General features: G+C 37.2%; 1 protein-coding gene across 3 annotated transcripts in view; it reads right to left on the reverse strand.

Moving 5' to 3' along the window:
- Positions 1 to 1,357: 1,357 nt before the first annotated feature.
- Positions 1,358 to 16,975, reverse strand: part of LAMP2 (lysosomal associated membrane protein 2) — a 37,932-nt gene continuing 22,314 nt past the window's right edge. The window contains exons 7-9 of one of the 3 annotated variants that reach the window (XM_019955733.2): positions 16,152 to 16,215; positions 15,582 to 15,746; positions 1,358 to 3,933 (exon numbers count right to left, since the gene is read on the reverse strand). In XM_019955733.2, coding sequence (XP_019811292.2) covers positions 3,791 to 3,933; positions 15,582 to 15,746; positions 16,152 to 16,215 — 372 coding nt within the window. In that variant the 3' untranslated portion in view covers positions 1,358 to 3,790. Of the gene's footprint in view, positions 3,934 to 6,167; positions 6,677 to 10,942; positions 12,955 to 15,581; positions 15,747 to 16,151; positions 16,216 to 16,975 lie in introns of those variants that run through there. The other 2 variants (XM_019955730.2, XM_019955732.2) reach the window with 2 other exon arrangements.

Consider the following 16,975-nt stretch of genomic DNA (forward strand, 5'->3'; position numbering starts at 1 on the left):
GCGTCAACTGGGCTGAACTAAACTCAAGTTATTTTAAGAATACTGAAGAACATTTATAGGGTGACTTCATGCAGGACACAAGAGTATAGAAGTCAGATTTCTGTAACCATTTAATGTAAGGTATATGTTTCTTTTTAATCTATTCTTTCTTAGAAGCCAAGATGCATGGTGGTGAAGAGCACGGTCTTTGAAGGCAGACAGAACTGGGTTCAAATGTCAGTTTCATCACTTACTCTTTGTGGGACTTTTGTTAAATAACAGCTCAAACCTCAGTTATCTCCTCTGTAAACTGGGAATGATACCACCCAACCTCAGAGAGTTGCTGTGAGGATTAAGTGAATGAAATGCGTGTACACAGTGCACAGCACTGTAACTGCTCAATACAACTATAGCTGCATTTTCCCACTAAAAATGAATTGGGTGCCAAGATTTTTCCTGTTCACGCTCTCTTGAAATAGAGGGACTCAAATTTACACTGCCATCAAAAGACAATAAAAAAGACAATAACAGTAAAGAGAAAGCAAAACGTTTCCTTAGAATTCTAAAGGCAGTTCTAGCACTTACAGTATACACACTGAACTTAAAAAAGATGGACCTCCACGTTGACTTTTTAGATAGACAGCAACATATATGCAAACACTCTACTTGCTATCTATAAAGTGCTTCTTTCAGAGGTTTTGTGAGGTGCAGAGTTATGAAATATATTCAGCTGAGAGAAGACAGACGACCCCCTCCCCTCAGTCCCACAAATGCAAGGTAAGGCCATTTTTTGACTGAATTAAAGCCCATTAAACATTTAACAATCAGAAAATGAAACCCCGTTATTCAGAACTATGGAGAGATCCAAAGTTCAATCCCTTCTCCCACCAAAAATGTCTCAAGTAAAAAGGAATGTGCGCCATTTAATCCAGTCATGTAACATTTGAGCATTAGACTGGGTTATCAGGAATTCAGAGGAATTTTCAGAAAATGGATAGCTCTTCTTCTGCCCCTGTCAGATCCCTGAGGTGTTTATCTTGCTCAGAATGGAACCAATTTCAACAGTGAGTACAGTTTATCAATGCAGATAGATATATATATTAAAAGTACAATTATTATGAAGCTCTTAAATTTGATTTTTATATTTTCAATATCTTCTTGGAATTTTCATGACCATATAGGCCCCCATATTTGAGATGTCTACATTAAAGGTTCTAATGCCTTAATGACTGCCCTGTGTAAATGTGCAGACCTATGAGATTATGTAAGTCCTATTGACAATTCAAGAGACAAAAATTTGAGGAACTCAGTTATACAAACCAATCCAACCTCTAAATACTGAGATCATGGAATAAAAATGAAGTTATCCATAGTAATATAGATTGAATGATCTTTATTATATTTTAATCCACCGATCTAAAATTCACACATATCAGATGAAACAGGAGTGCCACAGTATGCTTTATTTTGTAGGTATTAATTAGTTCACTATATTGATATATCCAAAACTTTAGGTAGCAGCAAGCATCAGTTCTTCCTAAGAAGCTCAGGTGAAAATAATTCTTTATATTCATGAGTTCAAAGCCCCACTATCTGATCCACTGTTGTACTGACATAAAAATGAACCCAGTGAGCAAAGCTTATTGAACACTCAGTTCATAAATTTGGGGCTTCCTGTATTTTATTGGAATTGAAGCAGTTTTTGTTCTAACCATCTGATAATTTTATATTTTAGTTAATCTTAATTCTCAAGAATTAAACATGTTTGCTAATTATCTAAGATAAAACCATGATACTCATTGAAGAATTAATGTTAATCTCCTACCCAACAGGTAGAAAAATTTAAATGAACCCATACTTCTAAATGTATCTGAATTTTCCAACCCATATACCTGGCAAGGTCACAAGCTGATTTAAATAACCTGGCTTTCAGACAATCATCTCAAAAATATTTATTGAAACGAAGCCACTGTTCTTCATGGTGCCATCACTCAGACTAAATAACAGCTAATCAACTGTTTTCACACACACACAAAAAATTTTTAAATAAAACATTCTTTATATACTTAGCAAATCGAGGAGAGCTCAAGTCTGCAAGTCAGAACTAGAAAGTTCTAAGGGAAGTATAGTTGAGCATTCTGACTTTCTACTCCAGTTTGGAATATATGCTTTTGAGGTGCACATATAAAGATAGTAAAGAAAGATGTTGATGATTTTTTTTTTAATGAAAGTTTCCAGTCCCAATTATTGGCAGAGTTCTGGCATCACTTAATGGCAGCAATACAGTGGACAGCATCTGCACTGTGCTGAGAGGTAGATGGGGATCTTATCCTTGGGTTTAATAACAAACTTTATTTAAGGTTTAAGCCTAATTTTTTAATCCAAGAAAGTTTTTAAAGTGAAGACAGATCTTTGGAAGACGCTTGTTTTTTAGTTACATAGAGAGAAAATAGCTTGATAAACTCGGCATCTGCCTTCATGGGAATCATGCAAATCACATGTGTGCAAAGCTGCACACTAGAGAGATACAGCACTGTGCTTCCAAATCACAGGGTGATTCAACAGCCTGGCCAGTCAAGCAGACACTGGGAGGAGAGGCCTCTAGTATCTGACTCCAGCAGCCAGAGCCATTAGAGGTCCCTACAGGGATACGAGTCTGTTATCAAGATCAACAAATTTACAGAATATTCCTGGTCCAGCTTTGGCCAGGCAGCCATTTGACTGATGATACTTCAGGGCCCACTAGTTTCTAGAGTTAGCACTTGCTGTTATAAGAAAAAGAAACCAACACATTAAAAATTTATCAATTAGAACTTATTCATACAGGGGACGAGAGAGTGCAGACGGCACACAAAATAAAGCTTCATCTTGTTCTTTTTTAGTGGAGGATGAAGTAACTTTCTGAACAAGGCAAGCCTCCATGGGGGAAAAAAAATTCTAATTCATAACTCTAAAAAAAAAAAAATTATAACCCAGGGAATTCCCTGGTGGTCCAGTGGTTAAGACCCTGCACTTCCACTGCAGGGGTAAAGGGTTCAATGCCTGGTGGAAGAACTAAGATCGCGCGTGGTGTGTTGTGCAGTATGGCAAAAAATTTTGGTATGAACACCTTAAAAAAAAAGGGGTTGTAGATCTTATTTCAACCTTCAGCATAAATGGTAAGTCTGAGATAGTCAATATATTCCAAACTCTAGTAGGAAAAAAAAGACGTCCTTGTTAAAATAGAGTAGCCACTAATTGTAATTAAGAAAACAGCCAGACTTTTGCTATTAAATACAATATTGGGAAAACATTCCTTTCTTTCTAACTAGCAGAAAAATCAAGATTTAAATAATCTTGGGAAAACTAAGTCTGATGACAAACCAAATTTTATGTTTGCCACCAATGAAAATGAATTCCATTACGCTCTTGAATTTATTTTCTGAAGCAAGTTAAATTCTCCAACAGCTTTGATTTTGCAAATAATGTCAAAGAGGCAAAATACAAGTAACTGCAACATATAAAATTACCCTTCAATAGCAATGCTTTCATAATTGGAGTCAGAGGCTTAAAATCATTATTTACTAAAAAAGATACTGTAAGCCACAATTTTTCTTTCAATTACACTTTTACAAAGGAACAAAACATAGAAAAATAAAAAACAGAAATTGGTCCTAAGAGTGCTACTCATGCCCAAGTTAGCTAGCAACTCACTGAGGTTAATCTGCATATCCCAAACAATTGCACAGCATTTCCTGGCTTTTAGCCAATGGAAGACATAACTTCTGATAGCCAAAAAATAAAAATAAAAGAACCTACTAGATTTAATTGATTACACAGATTGATAACCAGTACGACTTTTCCTTCTTCCAATCATATAAGAGATAAAGACAACAATTATAAGGAAGCCCAAGGCCACACCCACTGCAACAGGAATAAGAAAGTTGAGGTCAGAGTCAGCAGAACATTCTTCAGCTGTCAGAAAAGAACAGACAGAAAGCAAGGAAAGGAAATTAGTAAGGAATGCAATTAAGCAGAAACAAGCAAACAAGAAACAAGCATTTTGAATGTATACATAGGTTAGTCTTTTAGAGCATTACCCCATCTTCTATTTTTACTATACCCACCCAAATATTAACATTTCCAACTAACCAATCCTCCTGTATCTCACTGTCACTTCATCTTTAACCACACCTAATTCCTCAGTACAAAACCATAAGTTAAGGGGACAACGGGAAAGGGTCTGAAACAAAGAAGTGTGCTTGCCTAATATGGGAAGACTTTATGCTGAATTGTCTAATAGCACCACGGGAGAAGAGAATAAAACCACCACCTGTGTATTTCCCCACTCCCTTCCTACCTTGCCACAACTGTTGTGAAAATATAAATAAAAATTCTGAATGAGTAATAAAATTCAAGTTAAAAAGATTTACAATCAAGAAAATGCAGTGTAATGTTTTTCATACAAGCATTAGGTAACTGTCAGGTTATATTATTTTTCACTGAGCAGTGGCCTGGAATAAAAGCAGAATCCAGTGGACACCACTGGACCACCAAGAAGGCTGTGCACACACGCAGTGTAGATTCTGAGCTCTGGATTGAGACAGAACTGAGTTTAAATCTTGACTCCTTCAAGTACTAGCTAAAGGACCTTGGTCAAGTAATTTAAACTGAGCTTCACTTTCCTCATCTATAAAAGGGGGATGATACTTACATTATAAGGTATCTAAGGATTAAAAACAATTATATTTCTAAAATATCTGATACACATCAGAAGGTCAACAAGTGTTTACTCCCTTCTCTTCTCCTCCCATGTTTGTGATCTCATCCAAGGAGATTTTAGGCTTTGAAGTAGCGAACAGATCAAAATAGGAGGCATTCAAAAAGCCAACATTACCTTCAAAAATATTTAAGCAAAGTTGGTGTCATATATCATTTATTGGAAGTAATTAGTACAGAAACTCAAAGTGTCCAATGCTGATCTCATAGTTTCAAGTTTAAACCAGTTTTACTATTGAGTGATTAGATTTCATTGGGACTCTTTTAAATAAAAATGGTAATAGTGCTTTTGTTGTCCACTAGATATATAACCTCAGTGAAGTCACTTCTCTTCTTCTGTAAAAATTACGGGGTATAGAGTAAATAGTCTTTAAAAATCCTTTATAAATCTCGTGTACATAACAAATGTGGTATTTGGTGTGATTTATGATCAAACAATAACTTGCTTTTTTACTATAATCTTTTTCTCCTCTTGAATTTTTGTCATGCATAAAAAGTTGCTATCATTCTGAATATATAATATGAATTTCAGCAATAACAATAGCTTTTATTAAAAGGATTTACTGTATTTTACTGAAAGCTTTCTGAGACTGATAGCTGGGTGCCAAAATACTGATTAGTGAGTTATAAAAATTCTGAACAAGTCAATATATACATAGAATGAATTAATAAAATAATCACTTCAATGTGAAATTCTCAAGCTTCCTTTTTACTTGTCTATACATTCAGTATCTGTGCTGCGCTTCTAACATGGAGCATGCTTCGATAGGGGCTGATTCTCTAGTTCATTTTAATGCCAACAGCTTCTCTCTATCCCCCCATCTATGCTCTGCCCCACAGGGGCTGTCTTGGAAAAACTAAGAGCCTAGTTGCTATGCCTCACTGCCTGACTTTTGAGATTGCTGTTAGCTTACATTTCCTAAGTACCAGTCTGATGACAACACTAAATAGATTTTAATGCTCCAGAGATCAACAAGATGAGGTAGAGAAACACAACACAATCTCTCCCAATTAGTTCATAGAATATTTCTATCTTTCAATGCTAATTGGGCATCCAAGGAAGAGAAAAACACTAAAAAAAAAAGGCAAGTGGTTAAACATGTTTGAATCTTTTCAGTCTATACTGCTGAAAAAGAAACATTTTTTTAAAAAGCTCTTAATTCTGAAGCCAGTTTAAGCTCTGTTGTAGTCTCTTGGGTCTGTTTTATACCTAGGGAAAAATCACAAGCCTAAGATACTGACTTCAGCTTCAAAGAAGTCAGCAAAAGTCACATAAAATGCTGACACCTGAGGACATTCAACCGAAAACCAAGTTTAAGCATATGATGGGCATTTATGCCACATTAACATTTATTTAATTAACTATATGCAAAGGCACTGTGATGAGTTTAAATCAGGATAGTTCTTATACACTGAAAACAGAACACCGGTAGTGAAACAATATTTATTAATTCCATGAAGACACAACTACACATTCAACCTCCATAATGGTCATGTTAATAAGTTTCAGGCATCTTAGGTTAGAATCCAAATTTGGCCAAGGCTTCTTAAGATAGACCTTGAAACACTGCACACCCACGTTCTTTCCAACAAATCTGTCTTCAGGACCAGTTAACACGACGCTTTTTCAGTTTTAAGCTGTTCTATTTACAGTTTTTACTAATAAAGAATGATCTCAAATGCTGGGACTGATTTAAGACTTAAAGTTTTGCTACCTTCACAAAATATTTCAAAACTGCAAAGGAAGAAAATCTTGTTATGTGCATGTATTTTTATATAATCAATCAGAATGCAGGTTTCTAAAATTGCTCATATCCAGCATGATGGCGCTTGAGACCAATAAAGTAAGCCAGCAACACTAGAATAAGCACTCCTGCCAAGGCTGCTCCCACCGCTATGGGCACAAGGAAGTTGTCGTCATCTGCACTGCAGTCTTGAGCTAGATGTGGAGAAAGGACAATTGAGAACAAAAACAGTGACAACATTTCTAATGTGTACACTTTAAGTTAAAATGACAGTTCTTCCCAACACACACATTCGTTTTTCACACCCAGGCAACAAATCACTGGCACTCATTACCAGCAGATGAGATGTCCCACGAAAGTGATTTTCCAAATAACCAAAACATACTTTTAAGTACCGCCCCCCCCAAATGCAGTCATTTTGGATGAGACATAAAACGATCACCTACTTCCCAGATTTCTTAGATGGAAGATAATGGATAAATATATTTAGCCTTTCCTTGATGATCAAGCTGTGAGCTTTCGGAAGCAAACTGTTATGAAGTTGAAGCAGCATAGTGCCAGGTGCCCCACAGATTGGGAAGCAATAATGAAATGAGCCAAATAACCAACTATACAAAGCAGATAGAAGACTCAATGCAGAGCAATACGGGGTCACTTAGTAGTAAGGAAAGGTATCAACCGGCCCAGATTAAATAACTGTTAGCCTCAAGATTTCAGTCTGGTATAGGAGTCAGACAAGAGAATCAGTGGTTACAATTTCAAAATGTCCTGTAACAAGGGCAGGGAACACACATCGAAATTTTTCAGAGGCGCACTCAACTCAGCCTTGTTACCCAAGACATAGTTTGAAAAAGGTGACACGAGAGCCGAGATGTTAAGAATGAGTAGGAATTAGCTGTGCAGGTACCGGGTCAAGGGCATTCCGGGTATAGAAAACAGCATAGACAAAAATACGGACCCATGGATGGTAACAAAACACAGGGCTTTGGGTGAAATGTAAGCAGGCTGGCATAGCTAAAACAATGGATTAAGAAATACTCTTGGAAAAGAGGTGGAAATAGGATGTTAGGACCAGCTTACAAAGGCATTGTATGCTCTAGGTAGTCTGGCCTTATACTGATAGCAAAAAAAAAAATGTGCAGAATTTTAAGCAGGATATTTGTTTCAGAAGTTATGGGAGATGGAAGGCTGGAGGTATTATTAGGAAGCAACTCTACTGCTAGAAGCCAGATGACCAATAATTTGATCCTGAACTCAGTTAGCAATGTGCAGATGTAGAAGGAATAGACTAGAGATCCAACGAGAAGACAGAACTGACCAAATGGATGTAGGCGGTGTGGTAGGAGATAATAGAATGGCTCCCAATTCCACGCTTTGGTAATTAGGTAGATGCTGGTGCCCTTCATGGTGATAAGGAATACAGAGGAATAATATGCATTTCAGTTTTATATGTAATTATTTTGTGAGGGTTAATTTTTTAATCTTTAAAATCTGTGTGTTGGGAGAGGGTAAAGAGGGATCTGTGTAAGAGGGAGACATTCAAGTTTCAGATACCTGCGTCTTAACCAAGTGGTTGATGTACTTAAGTGATAGGTCAAACCAGGGACAGAGGTATTTCTCAGCAAGGGCAGACGAAGTAAGAGGGTCAGGGACAAAACCCTTTGAAGCATAAAGGAGTAGGGAAAAGTAGGAAAGGTAGGTAGAAAATGGTGCCTCAGAAGCCAAGGAAACAGTTTCCATTATCATAGGAGAATAGTGTCAATTACTAGAGATGCCTGAGAAATATCCACTGGTTGAAGCAATACAGAGGGTGGGGGCTAGGAGTCATATTGTTGCAGGTTTAAGAGTGAGTGGGAAGTGATTGCTTAGGAGATCAAGAACTTGGGATGAGGAACACAGTATTTGTTATGAGAAGTTTAGAGGGACCAAAGAAAGGTAGACAGCAGGGGGACACGGGGTTAAGAAAGGGTATCTTCAGGGTGGGAGGGACTTAAGTGGTTACACGATCAAGGAAAAAGCCATGAGTTTTTTACAGGTTGAAGATGCCTCCTGGAAGGCAGGAGAAATGCAATTCTAGAAGCACTGACCAGAAGAAAACCTACTGAGACTCTAGAAGAAAGGAACAGTGTAGATGGTGGTATGTTTGCAGAGACATGAAGCAGCTAGTATGTTGAACCACAACTTCTGTTTTCCATTTCTTTGCCTCTTACTGCCCTAATTCTCCTCCTCACTTGCAATTTACCAGGGATTGATAAATCAGATAATTATGCTTATTAGAATTGTGCCCAAAAGAATGAATAGCTGCAAGGCAAATCTGTATTTTCAAGTAAGAAATGTGCCAGCCTTTCACTAGTCTCTGGAGCAATAACTGGGAACAATATGCAATCCTAGAGTTTATGGACTTTGTGACATCAACTTTGGCTGCCAGCTCAATGATCTTTTTCACTTGCTTCTTGGTTTTGTTAACAATCAGGATAGCTAAGATTGCCAGATGTGGCTTTTGTGGATTTATGGTGTTAAGATCACCCAGTGAGCTCCTCCCCTTCAATTTCCCAAATTACCAGCCAGCATATAAACACTTGGGTGACATGTACCATAAAGTATCATGCTTTGGATTTTATATAACTTGGTTTTTAAAAAATTTATTAGTAGATTAATTTATTCTGGAAACAAATTCAAACTCCTCTCTTTCCCAAATTGGGTATTTGACCCAATTTGAAACTAGTGAAACGACTTTAATAAATACTGCCAATAAGGCTTTCATGTAAGACAAATATTCTTAGATCAAAAAAGCAATTCCACTAATACAAAGATCTTTCTAGATGCTGTCATTTACCTAAAATGTTCTCAACTAGTATGTGAAGTATTAATTTATAATAACTATTGATTTTATGAAATCAACCTGCAAAAGTTCTTCAGGTAATGGAAAGATGTTTTGGTAAACAGAAATTTTAATAAAATCACATCTTGAAGAAAAACCTCCTTTTGTAAGTCATTCTGACCTGCTCTATCTGCCTAATGTACACTTGAGACCATACTGAAAATATTTCTGGAGAATGGAAAAGTGGAAGAGTTTAATGATCACAGAAGCAGTGAAGAATTTTAGAGGTAAAATTTCATGGCCATTGAAATCTCAAGGAAAATGTTCATGGAGATTTTAAAAATGCTGTTAATCTTCAATTTTCTGTTAGTTCAGAAATTTGTCAGAGACACTTTTCAGGGTGAGGGTTGAAAAGTCAAGATGTACATTTATAATAAAATAGAAAACAAACACCTCTTTAAAACCAATGAGTCAATTTCTCTTTGGAAGAATCAACATTAAGAAGCACATTCTTATGTGACATTTATCACATATCTTTTAGATATACAGTCAAACCACTTGAAGTTTATTATACGGATCTGAAAAGATACTTGAAGCTACTCTATACTAGTTTCAAAAATATGATAATTATTGATGCAGAAAATTAGGTACTAGGATAAAAGATCAGGAGATAAGTAGGAGAAAGGTGAGCCTAAGACAGTATAATATTATCTACTTAAATAAAAAGAAATAAAAATGCTATAATCCTAAAATTATCTTGATTCTTTTAAGAATTCCTCCTAAAAAGTTGCAATAAACTTCAGACGGTATGTTTTACACTTGATGAAAATATGCTTTTTATCCCTAACAAGTAGCTTATCAGGTTTCTTCTAAAAATACTCAGATGTATATTTTTCTTCACTGAAATGAAAAATTTCACTCAAAGAAATAAAAGTAACAAGACTTGAAAACCCTCAACCCCCAGATGAAAAACCTGAGAGACCCCAACTGAGTAGCCTGACCGAAGGCACATGGCTGCTAGTAGCGTTCAGAGCTGTGATGATTAACTGGTGGTCACAGGCTTAACTGGCTGAGCCAGAGGAAAGCCAGCCAGGCTGCTAAATGGTTGTGTGTGATACACTAAGGTAGACTGGGAAGTCATCTAGAAATTGGAAGTTTCATGCATTTTAAGGTGATCTGAGAGAAAGATTACATACAATCCTGTTTTGGCTTGGATCAATAGCTTGCTTTGTGAGGCTGCAATGTAGATATTAAATATCAGCCTCAATTTAGGTGTTGAGAAAAGTATACAGAGATATTCTGTTGCTTTTACTATAAAATATTCTAAATCATTGGTTTTCTAACTGGCTACACATAAGATTCAACTGGGGAACTTACACACACACATACATACATCCCATACACATCTCATCCCCGACCTGATTTTTACTCTGTAGCCACCCCAACATCAGTAAGGACCTATACACACACACACACACACACACACACACACACGCCACTCTCCCAGACAGTAATACACAGAACATTCTGGAAATAACTTAGTTCTAGGCATTTCTGAAGTTTTTCCTTTTGGAAGAAATTGCCATTATATAGTAGACAAAATCTAGACTTTAGCCAACAGGAAAGAAATGTGAGCAAATTTCCTTAAGAAATAAAAGAATCTTTATTGTTTGTTTTAGAAGCAATATGTTGAGCAAGTGGACAGTCAAATAACCGAAGAGAAATACCATACATCAACTAGTGGTTTAAACATTTGAGGAAAAAAACATGAAAAGCATTTACATGGACCAGATTCTTTATACAAATGCTAACCCATGAGAAACACCCAGAAACCAAATAGAGTGTTAGACCATCAAGATGTAAACCCAGTAAAACAAAACTACAAAAGGTACAAAGAACACGTGGCTATACGAACTAATAGCGTGAATAATAGCATATAAACTGGCCCATGTAAAATACGAAAATAATCAATTAAGTCAGGTTCTCTATAAAACAGTGCTAATTAGAGGTATTTTAATATGAATCAGGTATATAATCTCAAGGTAGAAACTTCTAGAAGCATTAACAGCATTAAGCCAGTGCCACTTGCTTGTGCTTCCAATTTTTATTTTTTAAAAAAGCTGCTTTGCTTTGACTCTTGAGAAATATCTAAGGCTCATACTCTTGGAAGCGTTGTCCATTCCTATAAGGGTAACAATCTTACACTAAAACATTATTTAAATAAAATTTTTTAAAAAAATCAGATTTCTATTTAGCCTTTAAAAAGTGCCTTAAGCTGGCAAAGCAGCTCCAAGAAGCTTTCTAGAGAGGGGCTCTAGACATTAGGTGGTGCAGGTGAAATGGACAATTGGTGCCTCTCCCCAGAGCACAAAACTTAACAAAGTACATGAATTGATGATGCTACTGTAATGAACAATAATAACGTAAGCTTTGATTAGCACTGAACTATTTAAATATGAAAGCCACATTAGTAAATGTAGCCATCAATGCAAGCTGGAAAGGAAGAACAGCTTTTTCGTCAACAAAGAGGAGACCAAGACTTTTGGGTTGGGTCCAAGTTCTTTATCTAGGTTCTAGGACATACTGGCATTTCTTCTTTAAGGAAAAGGAAAGATAAAACAAACTACCACCAACACAGAGATTCAAAGACTAAAGAGAAATCTACATAAATCTAGTGACATTAATATTAGCACTGTGCCTAGGGGCCAATTTATGGGTACAAAGAACTAACGCCGCAAATTGGCACTGCCTAGCAATTATCTCTAAAGCATCTGGAAAATGGATTGAAATGCCCAGTTGGAATAGTCTTGTATTTTACCATTTAAAAGGCTGAATTACCCAGGTTTTTTTTTAAAGAAAGGATTCAACGGTAAGATTAACACCTATTCTAAAATTTTAAAAGCTTTTGTATCTTTTGTCACTACAGCCATATTAAGTACAAGTGTACTCAAAAGGCATTAGAAAAGCATGCATTGCTAAGAATATAATACTATTAGACCCTGTTCACATCTATTGGCATATCTCTCATAGTCAAATATGCAGCAATGCCAAAGCAGCTAAGTTAACCTGCAAACCAAATCACTAAGAAATGCAAAATGAGCAAGTACAAACCCACCACAGAATGTGTTGTCTCAATTTGACTACATACGAGGGTGGGGAGGGAGTTAAGCTCTTTTTCCTAAACTGGGTATTTCTAATCAGAATGTCTAAAGTGACAACAATGGAATACTAATTCAAGGCAATGTAAAACAGAATTTATAATCCATGCGATTTTGCACATTTGTGTGGGGGGGGGGGCGCTATAAAAATGTTTTAAATTCCTTAGTTGGAAAAGCCAAAATCATGTGATTAATTTATAGTTGATCATTTTAGGGGTGTTTTTATCTATTTGAGTTTGAAATCCCCCAATACCACCTGTTTTAAGATCAGCACTGTAAACTATATACACCTTAAGTTGAATAGTATTGCATGTTGGAATTTGTACTTGCTTTTATTATCATGTAGATTAGTGTTACAGAGTCTGATATCCAGCATAACTTTTTCTTCTGCCAATTAGGTAAGCAATCACTATAACGATAATCAAGCCTGAAAGACCAGCACCAACTATAATTGGTATTAGAATGGTGTCATCATCCAGCGAACACTCTTGGGCTGTAGGTGAGAAAAAGTGTGTAACAAAGAATGAGTATAATAAAAAAAGAAATGATGTTCCAAAAGTAAAAGATGTTCATTAAAAAGTCAGAAAATGCTCTTAAAAGATCAACTTTAAGTAATTAAGACAGGTCTATTTTTATGATAAAGCTACATAAATTATAGATTGTTCTAGAATCAAAATCCAAAAACTTATTTGTCCTTTCATTCATGTGTTTGTATATATTAGATATATATGCATGTGTACTCATTTATGTAAAACACATACATGTGTCTATATTTCTTTGTTTATATATTCCAAGTGCTTTCCAAAATAGGAGTATTACTTTATCAGAAATGAAGGGAGCCAATCTAGCCAGATTTCTACATAGCCAGTTTAGACTCTTCATGGCAGAGTGATGTCTTTAGGGAAACTGGGAGCAGATTAGGAAGGTTTCATCACGGGATCAGAAGAGCCACACTATAGCCTGTGAACCAAATCTGTCCCAAAGGCTAAAAAAGTGCCTTTTGAACATTTTTAAATGATTGGTGGGGGTGGGGGGCCAAAAACAAAGAAAGAGGATTTTGTGATTCATGTGAATTACATGAAATTCAAGTTTCTAGTATCCACAAGGCAAGTTTTACTGGAAAACAGCCACGTTCACTTGTTTATTGCCTGAGGCTCTTTTTCATGCCTCAACGGCAGAGCTCAATAGTTGTGACAGAGACCATATGGCCTCCAAAGCTGAAACGCTGTGTGAGCCTTTACAAAAAAAGCCTGCAGATTCTCAACTTTGAGGAAACACTTCTAGTGGCTGCTAAAGCCCAGAAACTGAGACTTCTGACTAATTTGAGTGTGTTTACCACATTTATCAATCCAGTCAGGGCTCACAGGGGCTATCTTTTCCATTGCTAGAGAGCAGTCTGATTCAGTAAAATCCAATTAACACTCTTACCTTACTGAAAGTCTATTTCCTCCTCCTATACAGTCAAGTATTACCAGTCAAGAACCTAGCTCCACAAATAGATTATACATTCAGTCTCAGTACTAAATGTTGTATACTCCTTTGGGTGATATTTTTAATTCTATGTATATGAAAACCAAAGCGGAAAATAAGAGAAAAAATACAGCTCATCTGTATTTTAGCTGACTAGATTAACAGGCTTGAGCTGACTGCACACTGCAAATAATCTGAAGTTCTAAACACAAATCTGGACTTAAAATTTGAAGGTTATAATGCAGAGGAGGAGTTTGATGAAGACTCAAAAGTAAAACCATGAAAGGATCAAAATAATTGAGAAGGAAATGGTAACCCACTCCAGTAGTCTAGTAGGGAAAATCCCATGGACAGAGGAGCCTGGTGGGCTACAGTTCATGGGGTCGCAGAGAGCCAGACACGACTGAGTGACTGAGCACACAAGCAAAATCTGACAAAGGGGAAAATGAATTCTTGAGACTATGTTTTAATTGTGATCAACCCCTCTAATCACAAGAATGGTAGGGTCAAGAGCCTAATTTATTCTGGCCTAACCAAGGCCGGCTAGGTGTTCAGCACTACTGCAAAACCGCTGAGCAGCTCGCAGCATATTCACTTTCAGATGCAGCTTCCACATTTCTTTCTAAACCACTGAATTCATTGTTGAAAAGGATGGGGATGACTGGTGTGGCTCTGCTCAGCAGAGCTGTGATCCACAAATCATCCATTTTATATAATCGGGTTTAAAAGACGAGTCAATTAAGGAATTTTATGTACTTTTCCCTCTTCATGCAGATTTTAATCTTGTAATGCCAAATGCATCTTTCATAATCGTATAAACACAGTGTAATGAGCCGTTCACAAAGCTTTCACTAAAAATCTGTTAAATACCACCATTAGCCCTGAGTAGACCTTCAAAGAGCCTCATTCACACTGGCACATGCTTTCAAAACTCTCCAGATCATTCTAGCTGGCCAAAACATAGGCCACATCTGAGGCTTTCCTACCGCAATCTTTTGTCTTAATAAAATGAGACCAAACTGCTTTGAGTATGAAAATGTTTCCAGTGAGAAGATGGCCCCAAGAAGGCAGTCAAGATGCTCAAAAACTGCTGTTCCCCAGTGCCATCCTTCCCACAAATGACAACCCATGGAGGAGTGTCTGCGTCTTATGTTCAGTTCAGTTCAGTCGCTCAGTCGTGTCCGACTCTTTGCGACCCCATGAATCGCAGCACGCCAGGCCTCCCTGCCCATCACCAACTCCCGGAGTTCACCCAGACTCACGTCCATCGAGTCAGTGATGCCATACAGCTATCTCATCCTGTGTTGTCCCCTTCTCCTCCTGCCCCCAATCCCTCCCAGCATCAGAGTCTTTTCCAATGAGTCAACTCTTCACATGAGGTGGCCAAAGTATTGTAAAGCTCACTTAAGCACCTATCAGTTTTTAGCTTTAAGAATTTTGCTGCAAATGGTTTTGAGATTACAAAACACACCTAATTTGAGCAAAATGATTAGCTAATACAGTCATACTACTTGCTCAAGGGCTACAAGAGTCAAGAGGTGAATTCCTATTTCTCTATTCCAGGGCTTAAATTTCCACAACTCAAAATAAAAGCCACCTAGCAGTCAACCTATGAGCATAAATTATTAATAAAACTTGCTTGACTCTTACCAGTAGAATACTTTCCTTCTGTCACACTGAAAGGCTGAACCCTTAGATCAAAGGTATTTATCTGAAATGCTCCAGACACGGAAACGGTCTGCTCTTTGTTGCACATATAAGAACTTCCCAGGGGAGCATCCCAGTAGCTGAGATTGGTATTTGAAATGCTGTAAACTTTAAAGGAAAAAAAAATGTTAGTAACTTCTTATCCTGTCAATATTTTTTAAAAAGGGGGGAGGGGGAAGACAATCCCGAGGAATTTTCTGTGAAATACGGGAGAGCTCAGGGTACAGGGTCTGCCCACAAAAAGCCATTCTTAAGATCACTAACTAGGTTCCCTATCTCTCTTTGGATGTTGCGACAGTCTAAAACCCAGTCACATTCTTAACTATTATTCACTATGCTTTGAAAATACAAGATATTGCAAAAGATAAAACCGGTTCTAAGTTACGGTCAAAGCCCAATTTTGACATAGAATCTTCTGTTCCATAAAATAAGGCGCTTGTCATTAATTATGGTTTGTATTCTTTCAGTGAAACCTATATTCTTCCCCACCCCCCAGGCCAATGTTTTGCTTACCAGAGCCATTAACCAAAATCATGCTGACATTCACCTCCTTCAGATAGAATCGGTTTTCATTTTTCTGTGTGAAAAAAAGCATCCAGTTAGTCAACGCATCACAGCTGTTTACAGACACAGTTAACATCTACGGAAGAAGAGCAATCTAACACTATTACCCAGAAGATCCAACCAGGGATTAGACCTGGTTCAGTAGCACAAATTGCAAATAAGTCAAGAGACTCAAAATGTGACTGAAACCCTTTTCCTCTTCATTTTTGTTTCCAACTTTGGGACCAGAGATGATGTGCTCACCTGGTTCCCAGACACTCAGCAATTCACTCCCTCCATTCTGATCTGTCACTTTCCAAGCCCTTACCACCTCTAGCCTGGATCACAACAGCCTCTTCACAGGGCTCCCTGCCTTTCTGCCTGTCCAGCTCTGTTTTTCCTCCAATGCTGTTTTCTTTCTGAAGCATTAATCTGATCAAACGATCCTTCTAATTACTTCACCGCTTACTATGTACAAGGTAACACATCAAAGTGTTCCAGGGAGCCAGCAAAATGGACACATTTGGATCCTGCCCCCATTGTGTTTACACTCTGCCAGAGAAGACAAAGAAAAATAAATAACCATACTACAAAAAAGAAAGTGATAAATTATGAATAAAAGGAGAGGAATTCCAACTAGGGAAGGAGCAAAGGCAACAGAAGGTTAGGGGCAGGCCATCTGAATGGGGTAGGATTCAATTAGGAAAGAAGCACAAATGAGTATTCAAGAAGGGAAGAGCCTGAGTAAAGAAGTCAGAAATGAGCATTACTGCAAGCACACTGGCATCTGAAAA

This window comes from Bos indicus, chromosome X (genome assembly GCF_029378745.1).
Source record: "Bos indicus isolate NIAB-ARS_2022 breed Sahiwal x Tharparkar chromosome X, NIAB-ARS_B.indTharparkar_mat_pri_1.0, whole genome shotgun sequence".
Taxonomy (NCBI): Eukaryota; Metazoa; Chordata; class Mammalia; order Artiodactyla; family Bovidae; genus Bos; species Bos indicus.